The sequence below is a fragment of the Podarcis vaucheri genome, assembly GCF_965113315.1.
Source record: "Podarcis vaucheri genome assembly, chromosome: 2".
Lineage (NCBI taxonomy): Eukaryota > Metazoa > Chordata > Lepidosauria > Squamata > Lacertidae > Podarcis > Podarcis vaucheri.
Window position 1 is genome coordinate 86769238 of NC_138760.1, and position 18217 is coordinate 86787454.

General features: G+C 44.5%; 1 protein-coding gene across 4 annotated transcripts in view; it reads left to right on the forward strand.

Moving 5' to 3' along the window:
- The window catches only part of CACNA2D3 (calcium voltage-gated channel auxiliary subunit alpha2delta 3), a 498960-nt gene that overhangs the window by 166445 nt on the left and 314298 nt on the right, over positions 1-18217 (forward strand). For all 4 annotated transcript variants that reach the window (XM_082209336.1, XM_082209333.1, XM_082209334.1 and 1 more), the window contains exon 4: positions 1317-1376. In XM_082209336.1, the coding sequence (XP_082065462.1) occupies positions 1317-1376 (60 nt within the window). The remainder of the gene's footprint in view (positions 1-1316; positions 1377-18217) is intronic.

Consider the following 18217-nt stretch of genomic DNA (forward strand, 5'->3'; position numbering starts at 1 on the left):
CAGGTTGTCTACTGATTTGAAGGTTGTTGGTGTTTTACACAGCATTTTGTCAAAAACCGAGGCAGAACTCAGTTTTACACAAGATCTCAAACTTCTATCAGACTTTAGCTCTTTCTTTCCGGTTCCTGTAGCTTAGCACAGCACTTAGGATTCTGCCACACAATGCAGTTGCCTACCTGCTCGTCATTGGCTGGTGGGTGGATGAACATGCATTGTGCCATGCATGGTGTTACATCATTGAGGATGAATCCAGACTTGTCTTCTGTGGGTGAGATCGACCCCTAAGTAGAGTTCCATTCAGGGAATTCTCCTTCTGGCGATTGTAGGAGATGACTTTTGCTGATTCGCCCTGCCACCCCCACGCACCCTCCCATACTGTTCTGGAGGATGCGGGGGGATGGGACCCTCCAGAACAATATGGGAGGTGGTGCAGGAGGTTGTAGGGAGAGACGGGAAATCAGGAGAAGTTGCCTCCCAGGCATGATCTCTCTACATCTACAGAAGTCTAGATCCCCACCCATTGTCAAGAGGAGAGCAAGTAACTTTTGCTGCCTGGTTCTGCTGTCAAGCAGCTTCCAACAACTCATGTATAATAGGAAACATTTTGGCCGTAAATGAATGAATGCTCTGAAGTACTTCTGTCTGATCCTCAGCAGATTTTCTCCATGAGGTAACCCTGCTGTAAGCTTTGTTTGTGGCTCCTTTAAGTAGTAAATACTATGGATGTATATCAACTTTGTTCGTACCTCAAATGATGAAGTGAATCGGGATGATTTGGGGGAAACTCAATTTCTGAGTTGGATTGTGCTTGTTAATAAGGCACCTTGTGGTAGATTAGGGATTCCCTAAGCTTCTAAGTGTTTATGTGGCTTTAGCAGACCAAAGAAATATATGGCCATTTCTCTCCACACGCACACAACTCAGAGAAACAAAACCAAGCTGACTTGAAAAACACCCAGAGCTTGGAAGGGAGGGGTTGAGGAATCTTTATCTTTGACATACATTTCTAGTTTTTGTTCAGTCAATTATTTCCCCAGGTTACTCCAATCCCAGTGATTTGGGAGAGGGACTAAAAACGGTGTTTGGTTTTTTTAGTTGAACTATGCCTTCTCCTATGCAAGTCAATTGTATTCCCCCAAACTGGGGACAGGATGGAACAGTAGGTTCCCCAGAACCCAATAAGTTTAGTGGTGCTACGACCACCAAGTTTACTAAGTATTCACAACTTGGTGCAAGATTGTCTATCAGCTAATCAACATGAAAATATACCTGAATTTTCTAGAAAGTAATACTTTGTTTTCTTTCTTTTTTTTTAGCGTCTTGTTGAAGCTGCAGAAGATGCTCATTTGAAACATGAATTTGATGCTGATTTACAGGTAGGAAAAAATATATCTTTTTGAGGTTAGTATGTTGAGTCCAAACATTTTGTTGTGGAACGAGCCACCATTCATGGAAGAAGAGATATGCTCACAGATGGACCTTTTTTCTATGTGTGGAAACTTCTGCTGATGGTGTAGAACCCTTGGATACAACTAATGGTCATCTGAAAATACAGTATCATAAAAGGCCTAGTGCCTTTATGCAATGAAGATGACTTAGTTATTTCGTAGGCTCATACTTTCATTATTTATGACAAGATATGGCTGAATTTTTCAGCAATGTAATCAAAATTTCCAACTTTGGGCAAGACTTCAAACTCTGGAACCAGAAGCATGAGGTCTAGTTGCAGTGTGCAGTTACGGTATCTTGTTTTTGGGGGACTCACTTCTTTGCTGGAATTATACTTTTCTGTTTGGGTGGAAATGGTTTTATTTGTTTTTACAATTGCTATTCTTTTATCTCTTATTATAATGCATATTATATTGCCCTGGGACCTTATGGTGAAGGGCAGACAAGAAAACTATAAATAAAATCTACTGGCAAGAAAATGCTTTTTAGGAAATTTAACCTACAGAGATGGGATTAGAGACGTGATGTTGTTCTTTGAAAAAGTGTTGAACTTCATGTTTAGATAGCCACTACTTAAACTGGGTCTAAAAGGCAGGGCAAGGCAGTAATCCAAATGCTCTTTCATCTACTTGCATACAATACATTTTGGACTAATGCGTAGCAAGTAGCCCATGAAGACTTCACATGAAAATTAAGGTAGAAATAACAGTCCAATGGCTCATTCCAATTACATTCCAGTGTAAAGGTCCCCTTCCCATTGGAAACATAGCAAATATCTCAGCTCTCTTGAACTGTCTGGATTCATATTTTGATGAAATGGGGATGTGTATCCCTATCTAAGACCAGCACTTATCATGTTGATTAGCTTATATAGTACTGAGCACTTGAAAATTGAAGCTGAAAAATAATAATCCATTACTTCGCTTTTCAGTAAAGGTCTAATGTACTGTCAATCTACATTACATGTTGCGCAGTATTAAAACCAAATCCCAAAGGTAAAAAATACAGGGAGCTGGTTTTAAGGAGCTATGGAAACTTTGGTGTTTCTATACAATTATAAACAATATTAATCAATGGAATATTTGCAAAACCCTTTTAAAATCACACAGGAAAAGGCTATTGTGCTTATGCCCTGTTTGCAGGCTTCCCATAGACATCTAGTTGTCCACTGTGAGAACAGTATGCTAGACTAGATCAGCCTGTGGTCTCATCCAGGACTCTTCCTATGTTTTTTAATGAATAGGATCTCTGATTTTGCAAACCTATCATATTTCCTTTTCCCTATATCCACAAGAAGCCAGATCTATTGCCTGAATAAACCAGCTGCACATTTATAGAACCCATTATTAAAGATGCCTTATCACCACAGTTCATCCTCATTCCTTAAATCCTTAGGTTTGGGGAAATGTTGATGATCTTAGCACTTTCAGGTTAAAAGCCATTTGTGTTGGCAGCATGAGCCGCAGAGCCTAATCTCTGACAAGGCCTTTTGTTGTATATTGTTGCCATGGTCCATTACAACTAATCAATTGTTAATCTTGGTTTCAGTGACCTCTCTGCAACCCTTGAAGGGAGATGGTTGTTCTTTATTTAACAAAAGGAAATCTCGTAATACCATCTGCTCAGTATAAAACAATGACCAGGTTGAGAGTGAAAGCGAGGCGAAGAGGACATTGTTCTTTCAGCAATTTTCCTTTGGAATGGGGAAATTTATAAGAACCATTAGTGCTTTCTAGTAAGCAGGGAAGACTGTATTAGTCGTATTTGGATGAGCTTGATTTAGTATTATAACACTCTGGGAACTGTTTCATGGGTCCTCTCAGTGGTTTCACATGAAATCCTTAAAGCACAGTTAAAAGCGTTGGGATCAGTAAAAGCAAGACAATTTAGAAAGGCAGCCAAATACAAAGAGAGAGAGAAACTTAAACGTATCAAAGTGGAACAAAAAGGTTTTTGCCATCTTCCTTGGCAAAAAGCAACTCTGCGAAAAGCAGTTGCATGGCTGCTTTGATGAGCTGCCTGCACTGCAGGGTCTAATTGAACTCTAGCGGCACAAAAAAATGAGAGAGTTGTTGTATTCAGTTGTGTGTCTCCATTCACAGAAGGTTCTTCTAAGTAATACAGTGCAAAATCTTCACCCAGATGTTCATTCAGATACATGTCTGAGTGTTCCTCTGACTTACACTATAGCCTGAGGTCCAGGAAGTGATGTGTGTGTTTTATGGTGCTCACTTGCATGGTTTTCATCCTCATAAAAATGGCCTCATGATCCTCTTTCAGGACCCTCTGCAGATGTTAAACCACTTTCATTGATAGCCCATGAATGTAACTAAATATGCGCTGATAAAGAGGAAATCATGTAATATCACTACTTTTTGTCTATTGTGAAATACCAAATTCAGAAAACGGCAAGCAGCTTGTTCACCATGTCCCCAGCCATCCCTCTCTGTCCCATCTTGTACATTTATTTCCCATATTGTTTTTGCTTCATATAGGTAAAGGTAAAGGACCCCTGAGAGTTACGTCCAGTCGCAAATGACTCTGGGGTTGCGGCGCTCATCTCACTTTACTGGCTGATGGAGCCGGTGTTTGTCCGCAGACAGTTTTTCCGGGTCATGTGGCCAGCATGACTAAGCTGCTTCTGACGAAACCAGAGCAGCGCACGGAAACGGCGTTCACTTCCCGCCAGAGCAGTACCTATTTATCTACTTGCACTTTGGCGTGCTTTCAAACTGCTAGGTTGGCAGGAGCCGAGACTGAGCAATGGGAGCTCATGCCGTCGTGGGAATTCAAACCACTACCTTTCAGTCGGCAAGCCCAAGGCTCAGTGGTTTACACCACAGCGCCATCCGCGTCCCTTGCTTCATATAATTTCTATGCAATAAAATGTGAGTGCGGCATTATTATGGTCCTTGACACTGGACCTATTTGAATTAATCACAGGAATCTATAGCAAGGGGCATAAATAAAGCTGCCTGTTATTTTAAAGAAATAAATCAGAACAGGGGATAGGACTGTCTATCTCACTAAAATCAAATACCATGTGCCTGATGAATGGGACAGCATAACCTCAAGCATATCTGGATTTAAAGCTTTCACTGGCTGCATTCGGCCTTGACAGAATTTCTACAAGGTCTAAGGGTCAGGGGCACTAATAGTAATATCCCGGTAGCAGCTGAACTTTCCAAACATTCATGCTTCTAATGTCTGGATCATTGTTGCTTTTCTGTCGATTTCAGGTATTTTTCTAGGAAGCTAGGCTAGTGCCTTAACATCTGAGTAGATGTGTAGTAGTGAAAGGGTAGAATGCATCAGTTTCAACGAGAAGATCTGCAGCCTGCCAAACAGCATGGATGGCCCTCTGTGGGTGTAGCTCAAGAGAGATCATTTGTGGCTTTTAAAAATTAAATCTACCAGCAGATAATCCTACCTATCGCATGAATTATCTTAAACTCAAGTGCGCAAGTAAATTCCAGAGATTTATGTTATGTTATGTTATGTTTTATGTTATTTCTTTATTGCATTTGCTACCCACCAGTTAATACAGGTATTGTACAACAATACAAATAAAAGAACCCCACCACATAATACCGCACAATACAGTACATACATATTTGTCAGGGAACTGACATCAGAGGAAAGGGAGTTGGTAGGGCTCCCAGAGACTGGGAGAGAGTCAGCAGCCAAAGCAGGGACCAGTAGGGGGAGCGAGGGGTCTCTGGAGGAGGATCTCAGTAATGCTGAGAGAGACGCAGCAGCCCAGGCAGGAAACAGCAGGGGAGAGAAAGGGGTGAGAGACACGTCCAGCGAAAATAGCGGGGAGGTGTCAGAAGCAACTGCAGGGAGACCCATGCTTCGCCGGAAGCTGCCACGTCGTGAGTCCAGGAGACGCGTTTCCGTTAAGGAGCTTCTTTGCTGGAAGCGCTTCCGCAGGCAGCCACTGTCAGACTCTACTAGTGACTAGAGCAGACATGTCTGAGGAGCTCTGTCACACACAGAGGTTTGTGGGGCCGCACAAACTCTGAAGGGGCACAATTTTAAGCACAAGCAGCTAATCATCCCCTGACAGCAGTCTGACAGTCTTTGTACGCTGCCTGTGCAGGAGAAAGCATCATGAACAACCCAGCCGGAACCGGAGAGGCAGGGGTTGGAGCTGGTCCAAGCTTGGAAGAAAGGTATCAAGCTCTGGAGGTCCAACTTGCGCTGCAGACGGCGAGGCTCGAGGAGAGAAGGGCTCAGGATGCTGACAAAAAGGGGAGAACCACTCAGTTCCCCAGAAAGGTACCAGGATTGATGCAGAAGTTTGGGGGGGACCCCAAGGATTACCATGCCTTTAGGACCGAGATGCAATATGCCCTGAATGTGCAGTTTGATGAGTTCCCTGATGAGGAATCGCGAGTTGCTTTCGTAATTGGGCATCTTGAGAAGGGGGCGCGGGACTGGGTTCAACCCCTGATGGCAACGCACAACGATATCCTAAAGGACACTATGAAGTTCTTTCGTGCAATGGATATCATGTTTTCCAGCGATATTGAGGAAGGGGTGGTGCGCAGACAGCTAATGGCTTGCAAGCAGGGAAGCAGATCTGTCCGTGAGTACTGGACTGAATTTACCATGCTGATTCACAGATTGGGGTGGGATTTATCGGCAGCACCCATTCAGATGCTATTTGAAGAAGGTCTTTCTTCGGCTGTGAAAGACGAGCTGTCCAGGAGCCCCAGGGCGGTGTCTATGGATCAGCTGACCAAATCTGCGCTGACCATTGGAGCGCGCCAGGAGGCAAGAGCCTTGGAGAGGCGGGAAGGGAGAGGGGAACGTTGGAAGGAGTTACGCATTCCAGACATTCCTGAGCCAGCTTTCCCGCCGGCAGAGCCGATGGAAATCGGAACAGCCCGCGCGCGCGCAGTTTCAAAGCCCAGTGAGGGGGCGAAGAAGGAGGGAAAGGGAGCCCGGAAATGCTATCTCTGCCAACAGCCAGGCCACTTTGCCAGAGTCTGCCCCCAGAGGAAGGAATGGCAAGGGATGGTGGGAGCAGTTGAGGGGGGAGAGCAGGGAGAAACGGAGCAGGTAAAAGCCAACGCCTGGTTGCCACCGTCAGGGCACTGCAGCCAGGCCAAAGAGCAGTAAAAGTGCCCGTGCCAGAAGCTCCTCGACCTGCTCTAGTAATTGAAGTGTCGCTAGAGCTGCAAAATGGACACCCCCTAAAAATAAAGGCGCTGTTGGACTCAGGCAGCTCCTGCAATTTTATGAGCAAGGAGTTTGCTGCTGAACATCAGATACAGACTATCCCTTTAAGCAACCCCCTGCAGGTGACCACGATCGATGGCAGGGAACTGTTGGGAGGAGGAGTCAGCTTGCAGACCGTCCCAATGATAATGAGGGTGGCAAGGCACACTGAACTGATAGCGTTTAATGTGGCCACCTTGGGAGGCGCTCCCATTATTTTGGGAATGAGCTGGCTAGCCTTACATGATCCGCTGGTGGGCTGGCATCAAAGAGTGGTTTCCTTCGGTTCAGAACATTGCTTAGAACACTGCAGGGGGGAAGAGGGGTCAGCAGGGGCCCAAGCCACCCTGGCAGGGACTGAAGTAATGGGGAAGGGGAAGGTGCCACCACAGTATGCTGATCTCAGCGACGTGTTCAGCGAGAAGGAAGCTGACCAACTACCCCCGCATAGGCCCTTTGATTGCCAGATCAATTTACTCCCTGGAGCACAGCTTCCTGTAGGCAAGTTGTATGCCATGTCAGACAGGGAAATGCAGGAGTTGCGAGCGTTCATTGACAAGAACCTGAAGAGAGGCTTCATCAGAGAGTCCAAGGCAGCGGGGGGTAGCCCAGTGTTTTTTGTGGATAAAAAAAACACGGACAAGCCGAGACTTGTATGTGATTTTAGGCGGTTAAATGCAGTGACAGAGCCGGCGGCTTTTCCTATGCCCAGGATTGATGATATTTTGACCAGGGTGCGGAAAGGAAAGATTTTTACAAAGCTGGACCTAAGGGGGGCGTACAACCTGATACGTATAAGGAAAGGGGATGAATGGAAGACCACCATGTTCACCCCTTTGGGGGCATTTGAATACCTCGTTATGCCTTTTGGATTACAAACAGGCTCCGCGTGTTTTCAAGCCTTCATGAACCACGTACTGGGGCCTTTGCTCTACAAGAATTGCGTGGCCTTCTTAGATGACGTGTTGGTGTATTCGGAGAATGAGGAGCAACATGTGAGAGACGTCAGAGAAGTGTTGAGCAGGCTGCAAGCCAACAGGCTGTGGGTGAAACTGGAGAAGTGTCAGTTTCATACCAAGGAGGTGGAATTCCTGGGGTACCGCTTGTCAGACAAGGGGTTGGCCATGGACCCCGGCAAAGTTCAAGCGGTGCTGGAATGGAAAACACCCAAAACCAAGAAGGATGTGCAGAGGTTCCTAGGGTTTGGAAACTTTTATCGTAAGTTCATCCGAAACTTCGCCCACCTGACGGCGCCCATCACGGACTGTCTCAGCAGTAAAAAGAAGTTTGTTTGGACGGGGGAGGCGGAGCGAGCGTTTGAGGAACTGAAAAGGGCCTTCGCCTCTGATGAACAACTTCTACATGTGGATTTACAAAAAAAGCTGAGGGTCGAAACAGACGCTTCTGACAGAGCCATAGGGGCGGTGCTTCTTCTGCAGCCGGGGAAGGAGGGGTCAGAGTGGCGACCGTGTGCCTTCTTTTCGCGAAAGCTGAACAAATCTGAGAGGAACTACACGGTGTACGACCGGGAACTTCTTGCGATTCATGAGGCCTTCCGGAGATGGAGGCACCTGCTAATTGGTGCACAACAGAAGGTGCAAGTGTGCACGGACCATAAGAATCTAGAGTATTGGAGAACTGCGCGAGTGCTCAACCAACGGCAGTTGAGATGGGCCCAGGAGTTCTCCAAATTTAACTTTGAGATTTGTTACGTGCCAGGCCCAGAGAACGTTAGGGCGGACGCTCTCTCACGCAAACCTGAATATTTGGAGGGAGAGGGTGCACCCGAAGAGACCCATGTCATTCCCGAGGACCGCTGGGTGTGTGGGGCGGCATTGGTGGGGCAAAGGGAACTGGTAGAGGGAACGGTGCAGGATGAATACGCCCAGGACAAACTCAGGGGTCTCAGGAGGGAGGGAGACAAACCCGGGGGTTTTGAGGAGAGAAACGGGGCGTTGTACTACAAGGGAGCGTTATACATACCTGAAGGGGAATTGAGGGAAAAGGTACTCAAGCAACTGCACGATAGCCCCACAGCAGGGCATTTTGGGCAACACAAAACCATGTGGCTGGTTACCAGGGAATTCTGGTGGCCCAAGGTCAGGGAAGATGTGCGGGAGTATGTGAGAGGGTGTGACCAATGCCAACGAGCCAAGGGGGAGAGGCGGGCACCGGCAGGTTTATTAGAACCACTACCCACGCCGGAAAGGCCATGGGAGGCAGTGGCAATAGATTTCATGACTGATCTGCCCAGGTCCAAAGGGAAAACAGCCATCATGGTTGTGGTAGACCTGTTAACCAAGATGGCCCACTTTATAGCCTGCTCACATGCGGTCACAGCGGAAGAAACCGCTAAATTGTTTGTGGAAAATGTGTTTAGGCTGCATGGCGCCCCCTTGAGGGTGGTTTCTGACCGAGGGAAACAATTTACTTCCAGGTTCTGGAGGAAGCTCATGAGCTTATTGCATGTAGAGGTGAATTTCTCAACTGCCCGTCATCCAGAAACCAACGGGCAGGCGGAAAGAGCTAATGGTGTCCTCCAGCAATATTTGAGGTGTTATGTGAATGACAGAGAGAATGATTGGGTGGAGAAGCTGGCGTTGGCAGAATTTGCCTACAACAATGCAGAGAACGTGTCCACGGGGATGAGCCCCTTTTTGGCTAATCACGGGTGTCATCCCCGAGCCTTCCCAGGGGGGGAAGGGGAGAACTGGAGCGTTCCAGCCGCAGAACAGTTCGTTGAAGAAATGGAAGTGATCCATCGCCAGCTCCAACTTAATTTAAACAGGGCGAAGGAGGAATATAAGAGGCAGGCAGACAAAACCAGAAGGGAAGGGGAAAGCATTAGGGTGGGGGACCAGGTGTGGCTGTCCACCCAAGGGTTACCATTCAAAGGAGGTTGTAAGAAGTTAAGACCCAAAAGGCTGGGCCCATTTGAAGTCACGCAGCAGGTCAACCCAGTGGCTTTCAAACTCCGGTTACCGAACCACATGAAGTTGCACCCAGTGTTCCACAGGTCGTTGCTGTCACCGTATAAAGGGGACAGAGAAGGGAGGGTCAATAGGGGACCAGCTATGGAGGAAAAAGAACACAGCTACTATGTAGCGGAGATTCTCGATTCCAGGTGGAAGGGAGATCAAGTAGAGTATTTGGTAATGTGGGAAGGGGAGCCGGAGTCGGAAAACACCTGGGTCAGGGCAGAGGATGTAGATGACGAGGTTTTGATAGAAACTTTTCATCAGAGATTCTCTCGTAAACCCCAGCCAGTGGCGAGGTTCCGGAGGGAATACTTCGCCACCACCGACGAAGAAGAAGAGTTGGAGGGGTTCTCTGATTCCGAGGTGGAGGAGGATTCAGCGAGTCGGAACGAAGACCGATGGAGGGAAATGTTCGAGACGTCTGAAGATGAAGAGGATTCTTTTCGGGGTTTCAGCTCCTCACCGCCCAGAGGAGAGAGTAGGGGCGGGGGAGAAGGGGGCCCTGGAGGGGAGGTGGATGTCAGGGAACTGACATCAGAGGAAAGGGAGTTGGTAGGGCTCCCAGAGACTGGGAGAGAGTCAGCAGCCAAAGCAGGGACCAGTAGGGGGAGCGAGGGGTCTCTGGAGGAGGATCTCAGTAATGCTGAGAGAGACGCAGCAGCCCAGGCAGGAAACAGCAGGGGAGAGAAAGGGGTGAGAGACACGTCCAGCGAAAATAGCGGGGAGGTGTCAGAAGCAACTGCAGGGAGACCCATGCTTCGCCGGAAGCTGCCACGTCGTGAGTCCAGGAGACGCGTTTCCGTTAAGGAGCTTCTTTGCTGGAAGCGCTTCCGCAGGCAGCCACTGTCAGACTCTACTAGTGACTAGAGCAGACATGTCTGAGGAGCTCTGTCACACACAGAGGTTTGTGGGGCCGCACAAACTCTGAAGGGGCACAATTTTAAGCACAAGCAGCTAATCATCCCCTGACAATATTGATATATAGGGGGATAATAAAAATTATAGTTCACCTGTCAAAGGCCAAAGAGAAGTGGAATCTTCAATTATTGCCTACTGTAAAGTGATGCTGTCTTACATACTTCTGTGGTGAGGTAGTTCCCCCAGGTTTTTTGGGGGGTGGGGGCATTAGGGAGAAAGCTCTGTCAACATACAATCCAAACATAGGCGCCGACTCCATGGGGCCTGAGGGGGCCCAAGCCCCCTCAAAAATTTGTTTGGGGGGGCTCCGCCCCCCCAATAATCTCGGGCGCCCCTCCAGCAGAGCGCCACCGCCGCCCCTCCCCCAGCCCAAAATGCACAGGGTCGGGCTTCATGCCTCCTGCCCTCCCTCCCGAGCAAAAGCTCCACCCAATTTCCTTCGGAGCTGATTAATAGGCGCAGCACGCTCTCCCCTATTCGCTCACGAGGAGGCGGCGCCACTTTATCTGCATATTCATGAGCTTATTTATTATTCATGAGCTTTCGGGGGGGTCCCCCAATATTTTTTATAAGTTGGCGCCCCTGAATCCAAAATAAACTTTTTCTTCCCTCACCGTGAAAGTATGATTTTCTTGCTTTTCTTTGTGAACTAGAATCATCATTATCATTTAACACTTATAAGATGCCTAACATTTTCTAAGTTGCGTACATATATTTAAAAAACAAGACAACTGCTGCCCACAGGATCCCCACCTAATAGACATGATACAAAAGGGAAGAGGAAAGCAAGCAGATTGCAGCATGTCTGTCAGTGAACACTGGAAATTTGCTCCTAGGCGCGGCTTCCGATTGGTTGCAAGAGCTTCTTGCACTCAAGCGGAATCTGCATTGGGCGTTCGAGTTCCGAGGAATGTTTGAAAACCAGAACACTTCTGGGTTTTTGGCGTTCGGGAACTGAAACGTTTGGCAACGGAGCTGTTCGAGTTCCAATGTTTGACTATTAAACAAACAGGAGAGCATCCATGATGTGCTCCTGCAAGGAGGTTGTCTACCTATTATTGTACGACTAGCATTCAGGTTTGCATTGTTAGGAACCAGAAGCTACCTTAGGAAAGATATATCTCCATAAAGATCTTTGAAGTACAGCCTACTTTCTTTCAGAAGCCCCCAAACCTCCATCAGTTATTTGACCACAGCCCTGTGAATTCTGTGTCCTTTGCCTTAATAGCAATTGCAGACAGCTAGCCAGCAGGTTGCTTCAACAGCATAAACAGACAGCATTCCAGATACGATGTTTCTTAAAAGACACCTTTTTAACTGATTCAGAAATTGCATTAATGCTTCCAGTTCTGCCATCCTGTAATGCCAAAGCAAGATCTAATTACCGTATTTTTCGCTTTATAGGATGCACTGGACCACAAGACGCACCTAGTTTTAGAGGGAGAGAACAAGAAAAAAAAAAACCTCTCCCTCTCTGCGCAGCGCCCCTTCAGCGAAGCGGCAAGAGAAATGGAACCCCTTCCCTGCGCAGTACCTCTCCAGCGAAGCCAGGAGAGCAAGAGGGATCGGTGCGCACTGATCCCTCTTGCTCTCCTGGCTTCAGTGGCTTCGCGTTGCTTTCGCTGAAGCCGTGGAGCCTGCATTCATTCCATAAGATGCACACACATTTCCCCTTAACTTTTGGAGGGTAAAAAGTACGTCTTATAGAGCGAAAAATACAGCATATGGAGAGGTTCTGAAATCTGTTTGCTGAGCACTTTGTGAATGCTATAAATGTTAGATAGCTCAGTTGGTTAAAGCGTAGTACTAACAATGCCGAGGTTGCAAGTTTGATCCCTGTAAGGGACAGCTGCATATTCCTGCATTGCAGAGGCTTGGACTAGATGGTCCTCAGGATACCCATCATTGTATGAGATGTCTGTTTTTTCCCTATGATCAAGAGGCAATAACTGTCATTGCATCTTGACTGGTATGCACTAAACCTGATTTCTTGTGTGTTGAAGCTTACTAAAATATGTTCAGAACACTATTTTAACAAAGCAAAATATCCATAATTTCTACCTACCCATTCCACAAACTGTCTTAGCTGCCTGTTAAATAAATTTAAAACCAAAGCCATTTGAACACATGTTGGTTAATGTGTTTATATACCAAGATGTAGTCAGAGAATTATTTAGCTAGGTGATTAGCTTGCAAAAATAAAGGACTTTATTGACATAGAAAATTCACTGACAGAAGAAGGAAGGAAAATCCTTATAAGCATCCAGTTTGCCTGCAACCATTTGTCTCGTTATTCCCAGGGGCATAATATTCATTATGATCCTATCCACGTTTACTTGGAAGTAAGTCCTGTTGATTCAGTGATGGAATTTATGTGTTAAGTGTGCATTGGATTGCATCTGCAATGCTTCATAGCAGTTTCTTCGCTGGCTGGAATTCTGAACAGAAGCAGTCCACTGCAATATTCTGTTGCAGGTCCCACTTATTGCCATACACTAGTGTGGAACAAAGTGTATCGGATACTGAGACACCCTCAGCTCCTTTCCACATTTTTTTGAGGGAAGGATTTCTAGAAGAATCAGTTGGTGAGATAAAGGGCAGATTACCCTTTCTGAAGACAGCATTACTTTTGGGGGATAATTTTAAAATGTTACACAGCAAGCCTAACCAGAAGTAAGTCCTACTGAATTCAACGGGTCTTAAGCCCCAGGTGAGTGGAGTTAGGGTTGCAGGCTTAGAACTTACAGTGAGACTGAACAAAATGAATGCGGGTTTGGGAGTGGAGAGTAATTGGGGGCTTTTCATGTTTTGATGTTAAAACAATTTGTTCACAACACAAAAGCTCTATTCATGCACCTAAGCAACAAGCTGGAGAGTCAACAGGTGGCAAGCATTATGATGGCCAATTTTGCCTAGAGGAGTCAATTAATAAGTGGAAATTGGGGAAGGGGAGCTGCCACTGTAATCATGCTCCCCCCACAATGCAGTCGCTCTACCCTATTTAGATGCATGAACAGGACTAACAATCATTTTCAAAATATAATAGGGCTGAGAGAGATTTAAGGAATGTATATGAGGAGGAAAAATAGAGGTCAGTGTGCAATTATTTGCTTTAATCGAATTTTCTGTCTCAGAGCATTGCATTATATGAAAGTGAGTAAATGCGAGCAGATCACAGATGGTGGTGTTCAGAGCACTGTAACATACTTTGTAGGGGAACCTTGCTGCTAGAGGGATTAAAATAGGTGAGGGGGCTGGTTCAAGGCATACTTGGTGTTATAGCTGGCAACTTAGGAGGGTCTGCTTAAGGTCAGCATAGAGGATAATTTTGATTCAGTCAACATTTAAATGCAAACCTGCCCAATTCAGTTTCAAAGACAGTATGCAAACTAAAACACAACCATCCTTTGAAATCTGCACTTCTCCGAATTCTGCAAGACAGTTCTCCCATCAGATAATGTGAACAAAATGTGCATGTTAAAATGTGGATAAAATGTCTACATTTGTGAAAATAACACAATGCTTTATATTAGAGAATAATGCTTTGGAAAAATGAGCATGTTAGGAAGATATTTGCACTAAATTATGCCTGATTTTTTGTGATGCCTTTTTTTAAAAAATAAATCACAAACTGGTTGTGATTGAAAAAAATGAAAAATTGAGAGATTGGTAGATCCCTAGTATGAGAGAACTACTGGTCTTTGAGACCTACCTTTTGCCTATAAAGGGAAAGCTCTGGAGAAGGAAGAGATGAAAACTCATGTCATAACTTGCTGGGGAAAAGCTTGGAACAGCTGTTAGTGCTGTCAGGGCTTGCCAAGTCTAGGGCTCTGCTCAGCAGAATGAGTAGGAAGGCTCCCAGATACAGCATGGATAATTTACCACATTCTGAAGCAATACACATTTCCATCTAATGAGTGGTTTGTGTGCCTCTGTTAAACCATTAAGCCCAGAGCCTAAAACAGCACCAATGGGATTGACATTTTAGTAGGAACTGGGAGCCAGTATCAAAAACACAATAGATTTGAATTCATTCATAACAGATCCATATGCTTTGTGAGATGTATGTGCCTATATGCAGTGTTTTCTTACCTTGTACGGGAAAAAATGCAAACTGTTCCACTGGCATCCCAATCGTGTTCCCATGCTTTAACTTCTGCTATTTAAACAACAGCAGTGGAGCATAGGACTGGGAATTAAAGTGGCATCTTCATTCAGCAATTAAATTCTACTTCAATCAATGGGTGTAATTTCCCAGTTATTTTGTTTGGGATCTGGAAGACTAGATTTCTGCAATAATTCCTGCTATGGTGTGGCACAAATGGATGTTTCTGAACGTGACACTTGGCTTTTGTATGGAATTGCATCCCTTTCTGTGCATCTCAGAGTCTTGAGGCATCATTATGAATTCTCTTTTCATTACAGTATAGCCTATCTGCAAATGAACTCCAGCAGGGTAGCATAAAACTATATTATGTGAAATGACTTATACGCTCCTAAGTGATGATATCATGGCATTTACGCACAAATCTGATAATGAATATCGTGGACACAACCTTTGCTATTGGCTACAGCATATACATTTCAAGCCCAGATTGAATATAACACCCTCCATATAGATATATCCATAGCTTTTGACTACTTTGATACTCATATTCATAAAAATGAGGTCAGGAAATCTGTCAAAGCGTCTTTATTAAAAAAAAAGGGGGATCTCAGCTAACCCTTTTGTTATTTCCTTTCGTGATCTGCACATATATTTCTATAGAGTTTCCTGATGGGTTTCTTTGAAGGGCAAGCATTAACAGATTTCTGTAACTGATTATCATTTGATGCATAATGGTGAGCTCTGCTTTCCATTATCATGTAGTCAAATGTATTAGTACTTTAACTTTCAAATGCATGTAGAGTTTATGGTTAGCTCTATAATTTTAACCAGAGCAGGACACATTTTATGGAGTCAATTGTCGGGTTCATGCTATGCTGTATCCACACAGTTAATTAACCATTCAGCTCTAGCTTTTGTTTTGTTTTGTTGTTGTTGTTTTGTAATAGGGCAACCTAGCTCAGACTTAAGACTTTGTTGTGTGAGTTCCCTTTGAAATGAAGTGAGCCAGCAGATTGTGCCCTGTGCTTTTAGATCAGGGGTCAGCAACCTTTTTCAGCCGTGGGCCGGTCCACCGTCCCTCAGACTATGTGGTGGGTGGGGCTATATTTTGAAAAAAATATGAACGAATTCCTATGCCCCACAAATAACCCAGAGATGCATTTTAAATAAAAGCACACATTCTACTCATGTAAAAACACCAGGCAGGCCCCACAAATAACCCAGAAATGCATTTTAAATAAAAGCACACATTCTGCTCATGTAAAAACATGCTGATTCCTGAACTATCCGTGGGCCGGATTGAGAAGGCGATTGGGCTGCATCCAGCCCCCGGGCCTTAGGTTGCCTCCCCCTGTTTTAGATCATTAGAGCTGTGACTAAGTTGGCATTTAAGAGAAAACATTGACTTCCCTTTTAATTGCAGTGTGTTCATTAGCAGTGCTTTTTTTGTTCAGGAAAAAAATGAAGTTACCATTCAATTGTGCACTCAGTTCATGAACTCTTGGAACAAAACCTGTTTTAATTCAATTAGTTTAAAAAACAACAATGGCAAATTGATAATTTTGAATACATTTGGGCAATTTGATAAATGAGCACTTGAAGACTTCTGGCATTTACATAAAACATAAATTAATGATTTGATTATTTCAAAAATGTGTAGTCCTGTCTTAAATGGTGCTGCCCTCTTAACATAAATATTCAAAGAGAGGGGAAAGGAATACCAAAGAAAACTGCAGTCCTAAACCTGCTAACCTGGGAATAAGCTTTATTTAAATTAATAGGATTTACGTCTACATAGACTTTCACATGGTTGTGCTGTTAGGCTGCAGTCCTATATCTACTTAACTAGAACTCCTAGGAGACAGTCCTACTGAACTCATTGAGATGTACTTCTGAGTAGATTGTGCTTTAATTGTGTAAAAGAGAACAGACAGATAAAGCCCAATCTCATTTACCCAGGTGGCCTGAGGATCTAGCCTGTCTTACTGGTAAAATGGTTAAGTAAAGGTTGGAGATGGGACATAGACACTCAGATCCAAAGCTCCACAGGAATTCCCGGGCAAAAAAGAAATCCCATTTAAGCAAGAGCATCCTAATAATTCATCCTAATAATTTCTGTGGCAGAAATAGGCCAAGCGTACGTGTGTTTTTGTGCATGTCAAAAGCTGTCCCTGAAATTAAGCTCCAGGTAAGTTCCTGAACAGCCAGCTCAGTCTTCTTCTTCTTCTTCTTTGGCGATCACTTGTAGCCAAGTAAGATTGTCTTCCATAAACACGGTTTTAACAATGAGTCCGTAAGTGACTGGGGAGGCCAATTCTGGATCCACACGTCTTCCCACCGTGGGGACATTGGTTTCTGGGCAGGAGTTGATCACGGTGTGGATTTGCCAAGTGTGCCTTCCTCCTAGCATGTTTCTCCCTTGCATCCTGAGTTCAAGTGTCTTCAAAGTCCATGACACCTTTAGTAAAGGCTGTTCTCCAACCGGAGTGCTCGCAGACCAGTGTTTCCCAGCTGTCAGTGTTTATACTACATTTTTTAGATTTGCCTTGAGACAGTCTTTAAACCTCTTTTGTTGACCACCAGCATTACGCTTTCCATTTTTAAGTTCAGAATAAAGTAGTTGCTTTGGAAGATGATCATCAGGCATCCGCACAACATGACCAGTCCAACGAAGTTGATGTTGAAGAATCATTGCTTCAACACTATAGTAGCCAGGAATTCACTACCTAGTTTGGATAATGATTAAATTTAGATCACTGAATGTTTGCTGTATTGGTTTCTTTTTTCTGTTTTATCATTAGAATGTTACGCATGCAATTATGCTATATTAAGGGATCAATTTAAGCCTTAACCTTCATTAGTAGAAATTAGATGCACGAGAGAAATAATACCATCCCTAGGGACTCAGGCAAGAATGACTCCATCAGCATGTGAATTTGTCTCCATTCCCATATACTACAAGCCTTTGACTCTTAGATTGGGAAGGCCCCTTGGGATTGGGAAATTGGGGCAGAGGTGACAGAATGGAAGTGTGTCTGTATTTCCATCTCAGCTTGTTATAACTGGATTCCTTTGTATTCTTTGTGGAATTTTCAGTTATCACTGTGTTTGTTTTGAAAATTGGATCTACTTTACTGATAGGGAAGTATCTATGACCATAACTTTATTTTTGTTTCTGAAGCTCCTGAAATATGCTTTGAAAATCTGTACAGCCACCTGTGAGACCACACTGTTGACATTTATACTTTCTGAGCTGTCATTTTTCTTAAATGTTAAGCAGTGCTTTTGTTGTATTTGCTAAAATATAAGTATTGCAACCATAGGTTTCTGTATCTCAGTCAAAATCAGCATTCCTTAGCAGTAATTAAATTTGCAAATGACAAGTAATAATTCACATTTTTCATTTTCATATTCATCTTAACTGCTGATATTAATAACAGTGCTTTCACTGTTCACTGACTATCAGTGTCATTATATAGTCATAAATACTAATGCCAATTAACATGTCGCCAGAGATGATAGATCTTTAATGTAATGA